The 14,602-nt window shown below is 55.6% G+C and overlaps 7 protein-coding genes across 7 annotated transcripts; 3 read left to right on the top strand and 4 right to left on the bottom strand.

Annotated features, from left to right (window-relative positions):
• Positions 1-200: 200 nt before the first annotated feature.
• Positions 201-1,417, top strand: BGZ61DRAFT_471533 (mitochondrial carrier domain-containing protein; the record flags this gene model as incomplete). Its single annotated transcript, XM_046248231.1, has 4 exons — positions 201-330; positions 372-419; positions 497-1,205; positions 1,264-1,417. The coding sequence occupies 4 exons, from the start codon at positions 201-203 to the stop codon at positions 1,415-1,417; spliced, it is 1,041 nt and encodes a 346-aa protein (XP_046112976.1).
• A 487-nt stretch (positions 1,418-1,904) lies between these two features.
• Positions 1,905-3,010, bottom strand: BGZ61DRAFT_526178 (uncharacterized protein; the record flags this gene model as incomplete). The annotated part of the gene is made up of 3 exons (XM_046252912.1): positions 1,905-2,300; positions 2,357-2,940; positions 2,992-3,010. The coding sequence occupies 3 exons, from the start codon at positions 3,008-3,010 to the stop codon at positions 1,905-1,907; spliced, it is 999 nt and encodes a 332-aa protein (XP_046112975.1).
• A 600-nt stretch (positions 3,011-3,610) lies between these two features.
• Positions 3,611-4,634, bottom strand: BGZ61DRAFT_526177 (uncharacterized protein; the record flags this gene model as incomplete). Its single annotated transcript, XM_046252911.1, has 2 exons — positions 3,611-4,376; positions 4,426-4,634. 2 exons carry the CDS (start codon positions 4,632-4,634, stop codon positions 3,611-3,613), a joined length of 975 nt encoding a protein of 324 aa, XP_046112974.1.
• An 873-nt stretch (positions 4,635-5,507) lies between these two features.
• Positions 5,508-6,423, top strand: BGZ61DRAFT_338198 (40S ribosomal protein S7; the record flags this gene model as incomplete). Its single annotated transcript, XM_046239106.1, has 3 exons — positions 5,508-5,669; positions 5,922-6,004; positions 6,060-6,423. The coding sequence occupies 3 exons, from the start codon at positions 5,508-5,510 to the stop codon at positions 6,421-6,423; spliced, it is 609 nt and encodes a 202-aa protein (XP_046112973.1).
• A 227-nt stretch (positions 6,424-6,650) lies between these two features.
• On the bottom strand, positions 6,651-8,405 carry BGZ61DRAFT_338213 (dynactin p62 family-domain-containing protein; the record flags this gene model as incomplete). The annotated part of the gene is made up of 2 exons (XM_046239110.1): positions 6,651-8,046; positions 8,113-8,405. The coding sequence occupies 2 exons, from the start codon at positions 8,403-8,405 to the stop codon at positions 6,651-6,653; spliced, it is 1,689 nt and encodes a 562-aa protein (XP_046112972.1).
• A 2,316-nt stretch (positions 8,406-10,721) lies between these two features.
• Positions 10,722-11,569, bottom strand: BGZ61DRAFT_544534 (uncharacterized protein; the record flags this gene model as incomplete). Its single annotated transcript, XM_046255274.1, has 1 exon — positions 10,722-11,569. One exon carries the CDS (start codon positions 11,567-11,569, stop codon positions 11,009-11,011), a length of 561 nt encoding a protein of 186 aa, XP_046112971.1. The 3' UTR covers positions 10,722-11,008.
• Positions 11,570-11,586: 17 nt separating this feature from the next.
• Positions 11,587-14,271, top strand: BGZ61DRAFT_526174 (uncharacterized protein; the record flags this gene model as incomplete). The annotated part of the gene is made up of 3 exons (XM_046252910.1): positions 11,587-11,721; positions 11,782-12,357; positions 12,406-14,271. 3 exons carry the CDS (start codon positions 11,587-11,589, stop codon positions 14,269-14,271), a joined length of 2,577 nt encoding a protein of 858 aa, XP_046112970.1.
• Between the last annotated feature and the right edge of the window lie 331 nt (positions 14,272-14,602).

The following is a 14,602-nucleotide window of genomic DNA, read 5'->3' as shown; positions in this document are numbered from 1 at the left end:
ACCCCTCCGAACCTCGGCCTACCGTGTAAACCCCACGACCGCGGAACAGCAAGTCAATTCGCCTTTAAATCACGTCTCTTGGTGTTGTTTCCTGCTCCGAACAAAGGAAAAAACAAAAGGAATAGAATATCCGGTTAGACATCTGCCGGGCTGAGAAGAGAAAACCGCAGGTCAAAGGTTTCTGGAATTGGGTCGGCGTCATGGCTCGAAACGGCGACGGGAAGAAGCAGCCGCCCTCTGTGGCCACCAACCTCATGGGTAGGTCACGTCAATTCGCCCCAATGGCCCTCCTGAACCGTCATGTGGCACATGGCGACTCCGTTGGCCTTGGTATTTTCTATGCGCGGCGAGCTGACGATGCCTGTTTGTAGCCGGAGGTGGTGCTGGTATGATGGAGGCTCTCGCCTGCCATCCTTTAGGTACGTCGCCCTCACTCATGCGCGCATGCGTGCGCACTCCCCCAAAACCTCTCAACTAACTTGGTTCGCCTTAAAAGACACAATTAAGGTCCGCATGCAGCTGTCCAGGCGTGCGCGACAGCCCGGCGCTCCCAAGCGCGGCTTCATCAAGACTGGTGCCGAGATCGTCCGCAAGGAGACTGCCCTGGGTCTGTACAAGGGTCTGGGTGCCGTCTTGACCGGTATTGTCCCCAAGATGGCCATCCGATTCACCTCATTCGAGTGGTACAAGCAGCTGCTCGCCAACAAGGAGACCGGGCTCGTCTCCGGAAAGGCCACCTTCTTCGCCGGTCTCGCCGCCGGTGTCACCGAGGCCGTCGCCGTCGTCACCCCCATGGAGGTCATCAAGATCCGCCTCCAGGCGCAGCACCACTCCATGGCCGACCCCCTCGACATCCCCAAGTACCGCAACGCCGCCCACGCCCTGTACACCGTCGTGAAGGAGGAGGGATTCGGCGCCCTGTACCGCGGAGTCAGCCTGACTGCCCTGCGCCAGGGCTCCAACCAGGCCGTCAACTTCACCGCCTACAGCTACTTCAAGGAGTGGCTCAAGGTGTGGCAGCCGCAGTACGAGAGCACCAACCTGCCCAGCTGGCAAACCACCTTCATCGGTCTTGTTAGCGGTGCCATGGGCCCCCTGAGCAACGCCCCCATCGACACCATCAAGACCCGCCTCCAGAAGACCCCCGCCGAGCCTGGTACCAGCGCCTGGACTCGCATCACCCGAATTGCCGCCGACATGTTCAAGTCAGTCTTTTCCCTCTCCTTCTCCTTTATATCCCCATGCTGACGTTTCTCCCTCCAGGCAAGAAGGATTCCACGCCTTCTACAAGGGCATCACCCCCCGTATCATGCGTGTCGCCCCCGGCCAGGCCGTCACCTTCACCGTTTACGAATTCCTGAAGGACAAGCTAGAAAAGAGCAAGGTTGCTGTGCCAGGAGGCAAGTACGAGGAGTAGAGACGGCGACCTGTGCTCTGGTGTGTTGAGCCACGGAAGCTTCGAAGAGAAGATTGCGACTCTTATCGTCTGGGTTTCTAATTCGAGAGTTCAGTTACAAAAACGGTGGGAGCGGCGGAATCGACCCTGTAGATCCGAACGTGTACGAGTTCTTCCCGGGGCAGTCTATAAGGGGGGAGCGAAAGCGATGGACGACGTCTCATGACAAGTGTGTCGAGACGGTGTTAGAAAGGGATACCATACATAGGTTGGAGGGCGGCTAGGTTCTCTTTTGTGCATGCATCTTGGATAAAATACCAGCATTCTGCAGCTAGGACAATTGAATTTTCTTGCATCGGACCTCGAGGCCCAATTCTATTCATCTCAAACTGCAGGCGGTGTCTGTGGGAAGACTTTCTTGACTTTCGTGTATAATTGTGTATGGGTGTAACCTATTTAGGTGAGTCCGAGTTTAGGATCCATATCTGTTACTTGGTCGCGTTTCCGTTTACCGGCCGGGTCGCTTCGGTCGGCTGAAGCCCTGCCTGGCTGTCACCTTGGGATGCAGGTCCTCCAGGACAGTCTGCTCTGTGATCTCGCTTGGCTCCTCTACCTCGAATCGCTTCTCAATCTTCAGTCCGGCTTCCTTGTCGGCCACCTCCAAGACCGCCCGCTTCATAAGCGGGTACATCATCCTGTACTTGATCGCCTTGGTGCCAGGGGTGATTGGGCAGGTGTAGAAGAACAGAATCGGGCTTTGCTCGGCGCCGTTGTGGGTGTGAGTGAACCGGAACAAGGTGAACCGGGGCTCGGTCGTCGAGATGACTTGCGATAGCTCTCCGATGGTGCTCGGTGTCGGCGACTCAGGAACCAGTTCTACCGCCTCCGTCTCCGGGTTGATTCTCTAATCCCACGGTTAGTTGTTAACTCATACCCGAGAGTTTGGTGCAAATGACCCACCAGCATCGTTACCACGCGTCCCCCATCCTGTCCGACCTCCTTCATCGCAGCAATCGCCTGCTCTGCCACCGGCATCGCCAGGCTCTTGCTTAGGTGGATCTCCCTCGTTCCCGTACCCGATCCAGCCTCTTGCTCAGCCCTCTTAACCTCACCAAGGGCCTGCTCCTCTTCAGTTAGGGGCGCATCAAGCTTGTTGTGTGCATCGTGCTTCTCGAAACCCTTGGCGGTCAGCTCGGCGGCCATCGTCAGGAGGATGGTCTCGCGGAAGTGTTCGGTGCCGAGCTCTCTGACAAGCGTGAGACGGGTGGATGCGAACAGCATTTTCTGGCGAACAGGCGCCTCATCGGGAACGTAGGTGATGGCCAGGAAGCGAGGGGTCGAATCGAAGCGGCGGAGGATGATGTAAAGAGCGACATTTGATTTGATGTGAGGCTGGAGGCTCGCAAGGTTGTCGCTGAAGGACGAGGACGAGGAGGGAATCGTGGCAATAGGTACAAGGGATTCCTTTTCGATCGTTGCGAGGAGTCCAAAGGTGTCACTCGTGGCCAGCAACGAGTTGAACTGAGCTTGGAGCTCCTCAGAAGCTGCTGTTGATTAGCTACCGCACTCCCGAGGTCCCCGAGTGAGTGTCATACCGGAAATTCCGGATTGCATCGTGTCCGCGTGTCTCGGCCACGACTAGTACGTCAGATAGATGACCCGAGTCGCCAACCGTCGACAGGAAGACGGCGGAGTGGGCTGACGGTAATGGTGATGTTGATGTTTGGTATAAGACCTACCCCGCCACTTTCCTGAGACGCTTCATAGCTCAATGTGGGCCCTCCCTTGACCCATGACGTGAGCCTACCCTACAGCCCACATGGCTAACATCTCAAGCGGCATTGATGCTACTTAACACGTCAAAAGGGTTAAGAAGATCACTGGCGTCTTCGAATTCTGGGTTTGGACTCCGGTTCTGAAATATGCCACTGTTATATCGGTCTCGGGGGCTCACAATCATGTATCTGAACTTGGGTTGACAAACTACTTAACAGCCACTCGATTGTAGATGGAAGAGATCACTAATATTCATTTCGTTTTGTGGAGTGGATTGAGTTCCTTTCTTCAGCTAATTCTATCATATTGTACACCTGCCGCCCATTAACGCCCAAATTCGTCCAAATCACCACCGAAGACACCATCCCTTGTCCTCTATCACCAATGCCTTGACACCGCCAATGTCTTTGGGACCCTTTTTAATATTGTGCACGCAATCTAGATTATCATTGCCGCGATAAAAATAATCCCTCTTAAGTCTACCAGAAATGGAAGATCGAAACGACTGGAACCAGACACTGTAATCTGAGAGGGAACCGGTGGATCGTCATCTGTCTTTGGTGTTGTAGAAGGCTCTGGCCACAAAGTGCTACCGGGCGGATCCGTCAAGTCGGTACCCTCAGGGAAGGTGGGAATAGCGCTCGAGGGGGTTTGAAAAACAGACGGGTTGTTTGGCACCTCCAAGCTTAAAGACGGCGGGCCATCGAGGAACGAAGTGAGGGCGGTTGAGGCCACGGAAAGGGTTTGCGTAGGAAGTATTGGTGACTGGTCGCCTGTAGAAATTTGAGAGGAGGGCACTGGAGCACTCAATGAGTCTGGGGCTGATATTTCAGGGGGAACCTGTAAAGTGTTTCCTGGAGGAGTAGGAGATGCAGGGGTGGGATCCTGAGGGACGGGTGCAACTGGGGGTCCTCGAGAAGGCTCAATTGAAGGACCTTGAGAAGCTGTCGCGGTCGTTTGAACGATTGTCAGAGGCTGGAGATCGTTTGCCGTTGACGGACCTCCAGGGCCATCACCCACTGGAATTTGGTCCTGATCCGACATCAGACCGGGACTGATGACAAACACATTGGAGATGCTTGGAGTTTCATCTGGGCAGATGCCTCCGCACATGGGAGAGTTTGGTTCCTTCGTGCAAGGATAGTCACAAGAGCCTTCGTCGACCGAAATAATTGCGTCAGGATTGTCTCCACATCGACAAGTGCTGTGGGCGAGTTAGTCTGACATCAAGAAGTACTGGAGGGACCACCAACTCAGGGGATACAGCGGCGAACATCTGGCCTTCGCAGGCTGTTTGGCACACTTCTGGAGTGAGTTGGCCAGCAGGAAATACAATCGGCTCCCCGAAGCCTGTTGGGTCAACAGAGGCACAACCCCAGTAGGAGAACGAGTCGCTGCCATAAGAATCCTGGGACAAGGTTCCTGCAATGCCTAAGACGGCGATAAGGAGGATGATGAACATTTTGGGACGATAGCGAAGAGAAAACGAATGGCTGGATGAGCTGAAATGAGTGGATGAAGTCCCTCCGATTCCGGATGGGAGAAGAATCAAGACGAGACGAGCTCCAACGGTGGAGGAGAGGAGGTGGAAGAGAACAGAATGACAGAACAACAGCACGCGGCAGGCTAGTTGGAAAGAATCTTTAGCATGGGAAGGCACCTTTCGTTCTGCTTGGAGGAAGGAGCGTTCATGCCAGTATGAGTGACCAACGGACATCACAGGAGAAGGTGTCAAGTTTCTGGTTGATGTCTGGATGATGACGGTTTGGGAGTCGACCGCCATGGTATATTAGAGTCGATTCTGTGAAATAAAGAGCTATTACTCGGCATATTCATGTCTACTATGGCGCTGATCATTTTGCATTAGTGGTAGCGACCAGTTAGTTCTCATCGTGGCACATGCAAGAGCGGTGATGACGGGAATGAGGGATTCAATTGCGGCTCTTGTATGGTATTTCATGTGCTGCACGATCTCAGGACTGACTAGTGATGTTCATTTCATTTTATTTGAAGCAAGGGTCTGCTTAGGCATCGTAGCCATCTTGAGGATGTAAGTCGGCGTCTTGCTCAATGAGTGCCGAGAGTGACTTGCATGTGGTGGGGCAAGTGGAGATTCGGTGAAGTCGACCTTACCGAGCGAGCTAAGGTGTATCTCGGTGGAGCACACCCTCGAGCATGCCTGAGGCAAGGGTTCTCCGAGTCCGGCGCACGGACCAACGCACACAACACAGGGTTTGAAAACCCCAATTTAGCGACCCTCCATGAATTGTCCAAAACTTCAGTCGAGACTCCATCGCAACATCCTCAGCCAACCTCGTTGTCCACCACCGTCAAAATGAGCGCCCAGTCCCTGAACAAGATCGCCGCCAACAGCCCTTCGCGGCAGACTCCCTCGGAGCTCGAGCAGAACATTGCTCAGGCTCTCTACGACCTCGAGACCAACACTGCCGACCTCAAGGTTGCCCTGCGACCTCTGCAGATCGTCTCTGCCCGCGAGGTATGAACACCGTGAACGTCCCACGACTAGATCTTCGAAATCCTGTTCCCAAAGCTATTGCAATGGCCACCACTTCGCCCCCGACGCGCAACACACATGATGCTCGATTCGAAAGAATTGATTGATGTGCATGCGCATCCGTGTCGCCGGGCGGGCGTGCCAGCCGGAGTATAATTGACTTCTGTGGAACAGGACGGGAAGCGGTCCAAGGCTTGTCCTGGAGCTCGCATGCTGATTTTGGGTCTTGAATAGATCGAAGTTGGCCACGGCAAGAAGGCTATTGTCATCTTTGTCCCCGTCCCTTCCCTGCAGGGCTTCCACCGTGTCCAGCAGCGGTAAGCAATTCCTCTCCCACAGAATTTGAAACATGCCAAACTGACTCCTTTCCAGCCTCACCCGTGAGCTCGAGAAGAAGTTCTCTGACCGCCATGTCCTGATCCTCGCTTCGCGCCGTATCCTTCCCCGCCCCAAGCGCTCTGCCCGCTCGCGCAACACCCAGAAGCAGAAGCGACCCCGTTCGCGCACCCTGACTGCTGTCCACGACGCCATCCTTGACGACCTCACCTACCCCGTTGAGATTGTCGGCAAGCGCGTCCGCACCAAGGAGGACGGCAGCAAGACCCTCAAGGTTATCCTTGACGAGAAGGAGCGTGGTGGTGTTGACTACCGCCTGGACACCTACTCCGAGGTCTACCGCCGCCTCACCGGCCGCAACGTCAACTTCGAGTTCCCCCAGGCCTCCGCTGAGTACTAGATACTTAGCTTGGGAGATCTGTGATGAATATTCAGGGCTGGGAGTGCTTTTTCACATCGTTGGTTCAAAAAGGGCTCGGCGTCTAAGAGCGTAGCTTGATAAATGGTACAAGCTGCTTATGATTTGACAAGACAAGACAAACTCAAACACTTCTCGTCCATGACTCATCCATTCTTGGGTATCTTGATCTATGTTTCATGTGAATGTACATATCGTATCTGCCATGTCTAGTCGTGACGTATACGGCCCACCCCAAGTACACACCAGTATGCCAACTCCCTCTTCTCCCTGCCATCCCTGTCTTTGCCCGGAGCTGATCCCACGTCCTGCTGAGAGTCAGCTTCCCATTCCATCCTCACAAACATGGGTATCTCCAAAACGTCTTCGTCCTCCTTGAGAGGGCTCTTGTCTACCACCTCGTCCTCGTCTGGCTCCTGGTCATCGAGCCGTAGTGACGCTGGTACTACCTCTAGCACGATGCTGACCCAGTTGCGGCCTCGTTCCCAGATCTTGCCCGCCTCAAGCTGGCCATTACTCTCCTCGCCCTTGCGTCTCCGATCTCGACCGTCGTCCTTTAGGGCATCATCCCACATGTCTGTGTTCGCGTCTACCTCAAATTGAGGACATAGGACGGTGACCTTGCTGGAGAACCGGCCAGGCGTGGTGTTCGGAGTGGCTAGGGTTACCTTGATGTTGTCGAACAAGGGGTTCTTGAAAGTGACGATGTAGTGATAGGGCTTCAGGGGCTCTAACGAGGGTTCCTCTGGGTTTTGCGGCCGGGATGTCGTAGGCACAGGAGGCGCTGTAGGATTGAGAGGGCGGATGGTGATGTTGGGAATGTACGACTTGGCGACCAGACGGATTTTGAATCGCGTGGACTGCACCTTGTTCTCGGGTTTGGAGATGATGTGTCGGCAGACGGAACAACGCTTGGAGCGTTTCGTACGGAGAAGGTATGGTATCGGCCGTAGGCCGTCTTGAAAACGGGAAACCTCAGTTTGTTCTAGGTTCTGCTGGGTTGAAGCGGTCTCATCCCATCCTAGCTGCTGTAGCTTCTTGATGGCAGTGGACTCATCTAGGTCAACAACCTTCAGGCCCTCATCGGTTGTCAACGCCTCTCGCATCACATCGGACGGGCCTTGTCTCTTCCGGCCTGGGTGGCCATGGCCGGTGTATAGGGACATTATACGAGAGAGGGCTGCGGGGGACGAGAAGCCGACGCTGTCGAACTGCATACCGCTGGCCGATGTGTTTGAATCCGCCAATTGCGTCTGATAGAATGACTTTAGGGTTGTGAATTGCAGGTCTGTATCGAGCTGGTCGTCGGGGATGGGAGGCTCTTCCGGATTCTCCTTTCGCCTTTCCTTGATCTCCTTTGCCGTGAGTCTGTGTTCGCCGCCATTCTTCACCTTGGCCAGCTGGGCGTGGATGCCGCTCGGCCGATCGAATTCGATCCCAATCTCGCTCGAAGACCAGTTGCAATATTGGCAGAAGAGGGCATATGTGCCTGCGTGACTGGAGGAGCCTTCGCCACCCAGATGACTCGGGTCATGAGACGGTGCCATGGACATGGACTGAAGCGGGGCTATGCAGACTGGGCATTGATAGCAGCTTCGTGTGCATCTACCAGAAGCCGAGGTTAGTCAGATTGCAAGGGGCGAGACTGACGTTGTGAGGGATGTTATTTACCTGTTGCCCTCGCTTCGTAGGTTACTGCTAGGAACCTCGAAGAGACAGTGGGGGCAGTAGTATGTCACAACCTCCTCGTTGACACATCGCGGACATCGTATCTGCTGGCAATCTTCACAGTAGAGGAGGTATTCGAGGGGGTAGAGGCTGTAGTTTGATCGAGGGGCACGCGGGTCGAAGGTGCGCTCTTCGTCGTCGACGGAGTCGTTAGAGTGGGTGTCGTTTCCGCGATCGAGAGCCGAGCTGTCAGAGCAGGGGCATTGGATGTACGTGTATGGGATCACGGGCGCCATCGCAGCGGTGTTGGCCCTGTTGGGAAGCTCGACAACGGGGAAGAGGAGCTAGCTACCCACCCATCTCGAAATATCCAGGTCTAGCTCGGTGGGGCCAAGGTGAGCTCGGTGAGGGGATGGTCAGGTGACCTGCCCCGTTTACACCTGGAGGCTCCCTTCCCAGTGTCATGGAGGATGCTGGAACTATCGGAATTTCGGATACGACAGAGGACAACCGCCGCAAGCTTACACAATGGGCTTCGCACCCCGTACTAATTTCCGACAATTTTAGTCTCATGAGCAGAATGTTTAAGAAGTACCCAGAACCAGTGACCGTCACACGCGTACGGAGCACAATGAAACAGTACGAGAACGAAAACTGGGACGTTTGTCTAACACCATCAATTTAATGCACGGGTTTGGAACCCGAGAACTGAACACGTCATGGATCAGAGTTCCTAAAATCCCAAACGAATCTTATGTTGAGAGACAAATTGCCAAGGAAGGATAGGTGGCCACGTAGGTGGTGAGCTGATGCTGATCTGAGCCAGGATTTGGATAGACTGTGGCGGAGAACGTTGCTGCAGTAGTCTCTTAGTGGCGGAGGCCATTCTACGGCAAAAGCACGCCTCGGGAGGCTTGTCTCATGGCCATTTCACCGACTGCTCCGCCCTATAGGCTTTGGATACTAGGCGAGGACCACAGGCCGTTTATGTTGCCCGAGTCAGTGGCGTCCCAAGTGGGGGACAAGCTCTATTGGTAGTGAGACATTGTCCACGAACTGGGTAAATTTCTCCATGACGATATGGACAGGATTCCCGAGCGGTTCCCGTGAGGAGAGGCCCCGGAGCAGCCCCGAGAAAAAAATATTTGCGAACAGGGCTGGACCCGGTGTGAGGGAGGATGGGATTCCTTAGGTCCTAAGAATGCTGGTCTCTATCTAGCTGAGGCACGCGAACCGGACGTCAGAAGTGACCCGAAAGCAATTGTGGCATCTTCAGTACTGGGAAATGTCACTTCCGAGTCAGAGCAATCCGTGCTGATGAGCAGTCTGCTCTGCTGCTCAACACCTGCACGCCATTTTGCGGGGCGATGATTCTGGGCTTCTCATCTCCCGTCGCTGAGCAGCCTAACAACGGCGGGACGATAATAGCCAACGACCAACGGGCGTGCCGCAACGGACGATCCGACGCCATCAATAGAGGTAAGTTTCATGGCCCGCGATGGGGTCGAACTAACGCCAGCTGAGCTGGGCTAAGCTGAATCCCCGAGCTCTCGACCACTTGGCATAAGCCAACCGTCGGCGGGCTAAGCTCCTGAGAGAAATTAAATACTCGACAGTTTGGTCAGTGTGGCCAAACGGGAGCTATTCGAGTGCACCGCTGGGGGAGGTAGCACATGGAAACGCCGAAAACAGAGCGTTTTCAGAGAGTCCAGAAGAGGTCGAATGTCTCTGTAGGACCTAGAGCGGCCTAGAGTTCCAGGCTATATGCAGCCAACATGCATCCGAGATGTATCGTGAATCCAGATTCCCAGGTGTGTGGCTGCCGTGTCAAGCTTGAGAGTGGGTGGGGTGGATTCCCGCCAGCTTGGAGACCCGCCGGACTGGGGACGGGTCAGATCTTACAACACGAAGTATGATGACAAGGTCACGTCACAGCGATTGCCCTGCTCGGGATTCATTTGAGGCGTCGTTTCAAGCAAAGTGACGGTTCGTGACGGGGACGGACGGTGACGGTGACGGGGACGGGATGGAGGATTTCGATTGAGATTTGCGGGGGGTTACAACGAGATTACGCCATCTGGTCTGTGAGCTAGCTCTTCGCCGAGCCGGGTCATGCAATTCCCGCCAGGGAAAAAAACCTGGCCTTGGTGTTTGCAAGGCCGGCTGGAAAGCCGTAACATGGTATGACTGCATGGGAGGAGCTGCAGCCAACAACCAGGGTTAACGGCCAGACCACAGACCGCCTGCAGAGTGCAGACAAGTGCCGTTACGACGATAGGTTCACACTTACGGCATCTTGGCAATCGACAGCCAGCCATTTTGCATGTTGGGACAGAGTGCACATGTACGGATACGGCGTAGGATTGAAGGGCAGAGGAGCAGAGCGGAGATGCATTGCTGCTCATGTTCTCATGTTTCGGGTTTTCCTCTGGAGAGAGTTCCTCTGGAGGACAAATGCGGATGGTGGTGATTCAGGCTTGTAATTTCAGGCCGTTGACCGCATCGTCGTCCATGCTCTCTCATGCTCAGATGCTCATGCGCTCATGCAGAGCTCAGCTCACGCACGGCAGAAGGCAAATATTCAGCACCAAAGCAATAGTCCGACACGGGTAGGCCGATCAATCAAGCCCCGTTGCCAGCTCACTGCTCCTCTCGCCTCTCTTCAGGCGGTCGGCGAGCTGGTTACAGGGGTCGCTCACTTTGGGCGACGGTGAATGGGCCGCGCTAAGACGGTGGCTTGCAAGTCTCAGAGCTTGTGGTGCGTGGCCCGTCACTCCAACTCGAATTCCCGACGGCCGGGGCTGTCTAAGGTAGCTAGCCTAGCCTCGAAGCAGGCTTGGGATTGGGTTTATTGCTTGGCTGAGCTTGGCTGAACGGGACCGGGACCTGGGACCTGGACCTAGTCGCTTTGCCGTTGGGGGGCCGGGACTTGTGTGAAGGACGATGTGCGCAATATTAACATGGCCTGTCCCCTGAAGGTCCGTGGCGATCTCGCGTTTGGAGACCCTCTCTCTGTCCTGCTTCCATTGCTCTGCTCGACTGACAGATCCCGGTTGCTTGCTCGTCCCCGCGAAAGGCTGGGAGAGGCGGATCGTTGCCCAAGATGCTGAGTTTCTCCTTTTCTCTGTGAGATTGCACCAGCTCGCCGCCGATTCATCCATTGCTGCTCGACGCCAGCAACGGATATCACCGCTGATAAGGAGCCCGGCGACGAGCTCCAGCGACGACCGTGCAGGCGTGCCGCAGCCCGAAGCCCACCACGCTCAGCCGTTGGGTTCGGTCTGTTACACCAAGTCCGTGCCGTCCGGATCGCGGCATCTACTTCTGGGCCGACTCGGTTTTTTCCCCCTTCCCTTTCGCAGTTCTGGGAGGCTTCCGGACTGGACGCATCCGTCGGCAGTGCTGTGTGAGACATACGCCCGACGAGCCTTAAGGACTTGCCTTGGGGGCCCTGGGACATAACCCAACGCTGCTCCAATGGCAAGTTCACGAAGGAGTCCGAGGATGAGGAGATTTGGAGAGTTTGTGGATTCAAGAGTCGCGCCCAACCCGCTGATCAAGCGGTGGGATGGTGCTGCGAGGACTTGCGCTGATTGGGACAACCTGCGACGAGTAAGTCTGCATGCTCCTTGCAGCCAACAACGTCTAGCTTCTAACCGCCGCACCATGCAGGATCCCGAGCTGTGGTTCCGAAACAGCAACTGTCTGATTTATTTGTATGGCAAAGGCGAGTCGCGAAGAGGCCCTTCATTCAAGGTCCCCTTTGCCACGCTGCTCGAAGCGAAATGCTACCCTCTGATCGAACGTTTCATCGCCTGGGAGGGCATCGAGACCCCGAACGCCCTCGACCTTGCGAAATGGAGCCGCAAGAACCCCTCCAGGAGGATTGAACTATTTATCCCAGCACCCCCGACGGCCGATAGGATGCAGGCCTTCCAATATCATGTGGCGACTCGGAACTTTCTTGCGTGGGTGTTTCGACGATCAATGGTGGGCAAGAGTCTGGGCAGTGCCATTGTTGCGCTTCTTCACAGCATGCACGAGTTTCGAACCGATGTCGACGACAATGTGGCCGACATGATGGCGTATTTCGACGAGGAGGGCTATCTGAGCATGGCAAACCAACCCAACCACGCATTGGCTATGCTCTACCTTGCGGAGCTCTTCCAGATGCCCGAACTCTACACCAGAGCGTTTGCTCATTGCGTTGGAATGAGTGAGCACTTGCTGGGGAGCACCGAATACCAGGTACCATCATCTTGGAGGTGGCAATGAGAGTTCACTAACACGGCACAGTTCATCACCCCAGAGTCACGCAAACTCATCCGACGAGCCCGCACGGAGATGGAGACGAGGTTAATGCTGTCCTCGAGAATGCTAAAGACGTTCCTTGATGATGAGCTCTCCGAGGCACACTTGAGCGTCTCCGAAGGCGCTCGGGCTCACCTCGAGCGGTTCCGCAGCTTCCTCCTCTCGTTCTACACCACCAAGCTGGGTTATTACCCCCCTCTTGCGACCGATCCGGCGCACGACTTCTTCGATGCCAGCATCTATCGGACGATGCTGGAGGATTTCGAGGCCTTGTATGACCTCCTCGTGGATGACAAGTACACGTCATCTCAGACAATGCCCTCCATGGCGTATGGTGGTATCTGTACCATCCAGCTGGTCCACTCCTTCGACATGGGCCACGATTACACAACTCTCGAGCACCCGTTACCACTGATTCCGCAGCTATCGGACTCTTCGCGCCGGATGTTCTGGCTCCCGGGACGCGACAGGCTACGGTCTGACCGCCGCACGACGGCGCATGCGGCCCTCATCAAGGCATCCAACATCATGAAACCAGGAGTCGCCCAGAATGACCTCGTCAGGTCGTACAGGCGGTTCGAGGAGGAGTCCATCACCTCGCCGAACAAGGCCGACAAGTTGGAGAAGGTGTCCTTGGTGGATGCGCGCAGGGTGAGATGGATCCTGGTCTACGCCATCTACCAGGTTCTCCGCAGCGCTACGGACACTCCTGCGGAGGCTGAGCAGGACGTCGACGAGGCCAATTACAGCCTTGCGGTGTCAACCGCGAACACTCCGCCGTGGAAGAAGACCCGTCAGATGGAGCGCATTCTGCGCCGCCAGACGGAACTGTTTACCAGCACCCCTAACCTCATCTTCCCAGACGACTGCGACCTGGAGGAACCGCCTGCGAAGATTGAGATCAAACCCGATATTGACTATTTCGCTCTTACACATAAAGAGCCCCCCAAGGACAACCTAGCCTCCATCAGAGCCCTCCCCGAGCGCCGGCCTTCTCTGCCTTCGCGCTCAAACTCTCTCTCACGGGCATTGAGCCGCTCATCTACCATCAGACGCTCAATGCGGATGTTTAAAACGGCGCCCGGAACGCCGCCACAGACGGCTCCTGCGCAGTCCAAGTCGAGGCAGACGTATCACGAAATCGTGGTGCTTGGCTACGGCAATGGAACGAACGACGTGAACCTGAACATGGACGGCCCGTACATGGATACGACTACCTGGCCCGACCGGAGTGACTCGACGACTTCCACGACGGCATCTAAGACGGACGAGCGTGGAGGATCAACCCCGGAGAGCATGGGCAGCACGGACGACACCTGGGATTCGCCTGTCGCCACACCCCCGCCGGTATCATACTATCCTATACCGGAGAAGACCAAATCCCGGCGCCAGAAGCGTCGTGAGGTCGTCTCCATGGTTGCTCGGTCCGTCTCCGGCCGCGTCTCCGGCCGGCGCCCGATTAGCGCCATCTTCTCAGACAGCTCCAAGCACACCGACTACGACGACATGTTCGAACAACCCCAGCAACCGCAGCCGCAGCGCACGAGCTCGTTCGTCCTCGGCCACCAGATCCCGCCGATGCCGCCGTTGCCCCGGTCGCTCACGCGCCACAGCCTGCTGCTCTCCGACCTCCGCCGAAAGGGCAACGTGCCGGAGAGCCAACCGGACAAGCCGCTGGAGCAGCTGGGCGTGAACGACGACGACGATGACGAGCCGTACATTGTGTCGGAGGATGCCGACTGGACGGCCATGCAGGCGTTCATGGACCCTGACGCGCTGGAGATACTCCACGACGAAGCGCCGGGGTGGGAGCAGTATGCTGAACTAGGAGGACTCACGGACATGAGGTGAACAGCACACAAAAGAAAAAGATGGGAGACGCGGTGAAGCAAGCATCACACTATCGATGCTGCCCCGCCACACATGTCTCATTCATGAGGTGATCTTTGTTTCTTTCCTGCAGCGTGGCTCTGCCCAGCCATCTTTTTTTGTTTTCGGAGTGTTTATTATTCGTCTGATACCCCCGCATTTTACTCCTTCATTTTGTAAACGACTCGACATGTCTGGACGAAGCCATCATTTATTATGTTCAAAGCAACTTTATTGACCACGTCTCTGCCCGTCTTTGAGGGTGATGGAGGCTTGAAAATAAACAAACCAAAACTATATGCTATATCATAAC

This window comes from Ilyonectria robusta (genome assembly GCF_021365365.1).
Source record: "Ilyonectria robusta strain PMI_751 chromosome Unknown BGZ61scaffold_1, whole genome shotgun sequence".
Classification (NCBI taxonomy): domain Eukaryota; kingdom Fungi; phylum Ascomycota; class Sordariomycetes; order Hypocreales; family Nectriaceae; genus Ilyonectria; species Ilyonectria robusta.
Note: the sequence above shows the minus strand (reverse complement) of the source record. Positions and strands in the feature narration are given on the sequence as shown.